Source organism: Camelina sativa, chromosome 12 (assembly GCF_000633955.1).
Source record: "Camelina sativa cultivar DH55 chromosome 12, Cs, whole genome shotgun sequence".
Taxonomy (NCBI): domain Eukaryota; kingdom Viridiplantae; phylum Streptophyta; class Magnoliopsida; order Brassicales; family Brassicaceae; genus Camelina; species Camelina sativa.
In genome coordinates, this window is record NC_025696.1 from 21476154 (window position 1) to 21480295 (window position 4142).

At 44.4% G+C, this 4142-nt stretch overlaps 1 protein-coding gene across 1 annotated transcript in view; it reads left to right on the top strand.

Annotated features, from left to right (window-relative positions):
• The window catches only part of LOC104733725, a 7510-nt gene continuing 3916 nt past the window's right edge, over nucleotides 549-4142 (top strand). Inside the window, exon 1 of the mRNA XM_010453282.1 lies at nucleotides 549-4087. Within this exon, the coding sequence (XP_010451584.1) occupies nucleotides 549-4087 (3539 nt within the window). The remainder of the gene's footprint in view (nucleotides 4088-4142) is intronic.

Consider the following 4142-nt stretch of genomic DNA (forward strand, 5'->3'; position numbering starts at 1 on the left):
AAGGATAAATTGGTTAATGCTCCGGTCAGGAAAGGAATACTCCTTCCGAAGAAACCTATTTTGCCTTTAGCTTCACCTGGCAAGCGTCTCTTAGCTAAAGCCTTAACTCATAAATCTGCAGGTAAGGGCAATAAACCAGTGGTGGTGGGGAAACAGGGACAGAAGACAAAAGATGGCATTCCTGTTGGCGGAGGAAGTCGTCCTCTAAAGAAAGGGATGGTGGCGCTCCTGAAACCACCGGCTCAAACGTGAAAATCTTAAGCTGGAACTGTCAGGGCATTGGGACAGACCTGACAGAAAATTACTTGGGGGATTTGTGGAGAAAATATCGACCAGACATTTTATTTCTTTCAGAAACAAAGAAATGTTTTTCTTATTTACAAAAATTTAAGAATAAGTTTGGCTATAATAATTTGTTCACTGTTGATCCCTGTGGTTCAAGGGGTGGTTTAGCTTTATTTTATATGGATGAAATAAAACTTTCAGTTCTGTTTAATAGTGATCGTATTATTGATACACAAGCTTCTATTGGTCAACAATCAATATTTATGTCTTTTATTTATGGTGATCCTGTTCCCCAACATCGAGACAAGGTTTGGGAGAAATTGACAGATATTGGCTCATTTCGCATTGATCCTTGGTTTTTAATTGGGGACTTTAATGAACTAACTGGAAATCATGAGAAACAGGGTGGTGCTTTGAGATCTGCATCCTCTTTTGTTTCTTTTAATTCAATGCTCCGTCATTGTGGGATGTTGGAGTTTCCTTGTTATGGGGAACAGTTATCCTGGAGAGGCAACCGATGTAATAATCAGGTGGTGCGTTGTAGGTTAGACCGGGCACTGGGAAATGAGGATTGGCAAGGGTTTTTCCCAAATTCGAGGGTAGATTATTTAGAGATGATTGGTTCGGATCACAGCCCAATCTTAGCAACTTGTCTGAAGACGGCCAGGAGATGTCATAGACAGTTCCGCTTTGATAAGCGCTGGTTGGGTAAGGAGGGTATAACAGCTGTGGTCGAGTCAGGTTGGAATCGCACGAAAAATTTTCGTATTCCGGGTTTTGTTGATAAGATAAGGAATTGCAGAAACTCGCTTTCGTGGTGGCGAAAGAATAATATCAATTCTGGTCCTTCAACGATTTCCTCCTTGAAGGAGGCTTTGCAAGAGGCAAAAATGGATGACTTAATCTCAACAGACGAAATTCGGGTTATTGAGAGGAAATTAAAAGAGGCATATCGTGACGAGGAAATCTACTGGCAACAAAAGAGCCGAAAGTTCTGGTTAAGAGTTGGAGACAAAAATACTAAGTATTTCCAAGCATCCACTAAGCAGAGACGTGTGAGGAATCGAATTATTGGTTTATTTGGAGATGATGATGCTTGGATTGAGTCTCCCTCGGGCATGGAGAATATTGCTACTAAATATTTTGAGGGTCTTTTTAAGAAGGTGGATGGTGGGGGTATCTCCGAGGTGTTGCAGGAAATTAAGCCTCTGGTCACAGACAACATTAATAGGGATCTTACTAGGGATATTTCTGAGGCGGAGGTTCGCAAGGCGCTATTTGCGATGCATCCGGAAAAAACTCCAGGCCCTGATGGAATGACGGCTTTGTTCTTCCAACGTTTCTGGGCTTCTTTGAAAGGTGATCTGGTGGCGTTGGTTAGGGAGTTTTTTCGGACGGGATGTTTCGATCCTCGCCTGAATGAGACAAATATTTGTCTTATTCCTAAAGTTGCCAATCCTCAGCGGATGGCGAACTTTCGGCCAATCAGTCTTTGTAATGTGAGTTATAAAATAATTTCCAAGGTTCTGTGTTTTAGGCTACGGCGGGTTTTGCCCCTCTTGGTTTCCGAAACTCAATCGGCCTTTGTTTCTGGTCGTTTAATCACGGATAATATCTTGGTTGCTCAAGAGATGTTTCATGGGCTAAATACTAACAGACGGTGCAAGTCGGAGTTTCTGGCCTTCAAAACAGATATGAGCAAGGCTTACGATAGGGTGGAGTGGGATTTCTTGGAGGCGGTTTTGGTCAAGTTTGGATTCGCCCAGAAATGGATTTCGTGGATTATGTGGTGTGTTTCTTCTGTTACGTATCAGGTTCTGATGAATGGGCAGCCGAGGGGGTCCATTATTCCCCAGAGGGGTTTACGACAAGGGGATCCTTTGTCACCGTATTTATTCATACTTTGCACGGAGGTTTTGATAGCAAACATTAAAAAGGCGGAACGAGATAAGAAATTGACGGGAATTTCAATAGCCCGAGATAGTCCATCTGTATCACATTTGTTGTTCGCTGATGATAGTCTTTTCTTCTGTAAGGCAGAAGAATCTGAATGCCGGACGGTAATCTCCATAATAGGTAACTATGGTAAAGCCTCGGGGCAAGAGGTCAATCTGACGAAGTCTTCTATTATGTTTGGTAAGAAGGTCCCTCCTGAGATAAGAGCTCAGCTTAAATCAGTTATTGGTATTTCCCAAGAGGGCGGGATGGGTTCTTACTTGGGTATCCCTGAAAACCTACAGGGATCGAAAACTAAAGTATTTAGCTATGTGAAGGATCGGTTGGATGACCGCGTTAATGGTTGGTCCGCCAAGCTTTTATCCAAAGGTGGTAAGGAAGTCATGATCAAATCCGTGGCCTTAGCCCTTCCGACTCATGTTATGTCGTGCTATAAATTAACGCAGGACTTGACGTCTAAACTAACGAGTGCTATCTCCTCCTTCTGGTGGAAGTCAAATGATAAGGCTCGAGGAATGCATTGGCTGGCCTGGGACAAAATGTGTAAAGAGAAATGTGATGGAGGCCTGGGGTTTAGGGCTCTCGAACAATTTAATGATGCCATGCTGGCGAAACAGTATTGGCGATTAATTCACTATCCGGATTCCTTAATGGCTCGGGTCATGAAAGGACGGTATTTTAGGAATCAACATCCTATTATGGCAAAAAAATCATATAATCCCTCCTTTGCCTGGAGGAGTATTTATTCAACTAAAGATTTAGTAGAGGAAGGTGCGCGGTGGACGGTAGGTTCGGGTGTTTCTATTTCGGTTTGGCGAGACCCGTGGTTACCAGATGTACGACCCAGACCAGCTAATGGTCGGGGAAGGTTATTGCATCCAAATTTGATGGTCAATCATTTAATCAACCCAATTACGAAGGATTGGCATCTGCCCATCTTAGAGGAATTCATGGATCCCGTGGATATACAGCTTATACGGAATATGGCAGTCAGTAAGACTAATAGACCGGATCGTCTAGTTTGGCATTTTACTAAGTCGGGGAAATACTCGGTGAAGACCGGGTATCGGGTCGCTCGGGAATTAGTTGCGGAAGTTGAATACGGCCCAACGTGTACGGCTTTAAGGGCTCAATCCTGGGAACTTGACGTCCCCCCAAAGATCCCACACTTTTTCTGGCAGATCGCTTCAGGTACTCTTCCAGTTCTAGAACGGTTAGCACATCGGGGTATTCGGTGTGATACACGGTGCAAAAGATGTGACTTAACAGCAGAGACTATAAATCACGCGCTTTTTGAGTGTCCTCGGTCGCGACAGATTTGGGAGTTGACTCCGGTATCTTTGGACCCCCAACGCTTTCCATATGCCTCAATATATGCGAATTTAGACTTTATTTTTTGGCGGGCATCTTCCCAGTCGGGTGTCACGGATATAGCTTTACAGCTTCCATGGATCATTTGGTCTCTTTGGAAAGATAGAAATAAAAAGGTATTCCAAGGCATTGAGGCTGAACCAAATGATATTCTCGGTCAGGCGGCCAATGATAAAGCACTTTGGGAGGAGGCCAAAGCTTTTTCGAGAGGACACATAGCACCAACGCCACCTTTAGAGGATAGAATCTTTTCCTCATGCTGTCAGATAGACGGTTCATGGAAAGGCTCAGATCCTTTTCAGGGTCTGGGTTGGTGGTACTGTAATGATGAAGGTTCGACGCTGCTTCTGGGAGCAAGAAGTTTTCGTCGTGGATCTACGCCCCTTCATGCGGAGCTGCAAGCCCTGATTTGGGCGATGGAGGCTCTCTTGGAGGCTGGGGTGGACTGTCAAGCCTACGAGACGGATTGTGCAGAGTTAGTCGAGATGGTGCAGACTCCAGACGACTGGCCGGCCTTCGCGAATTTGATG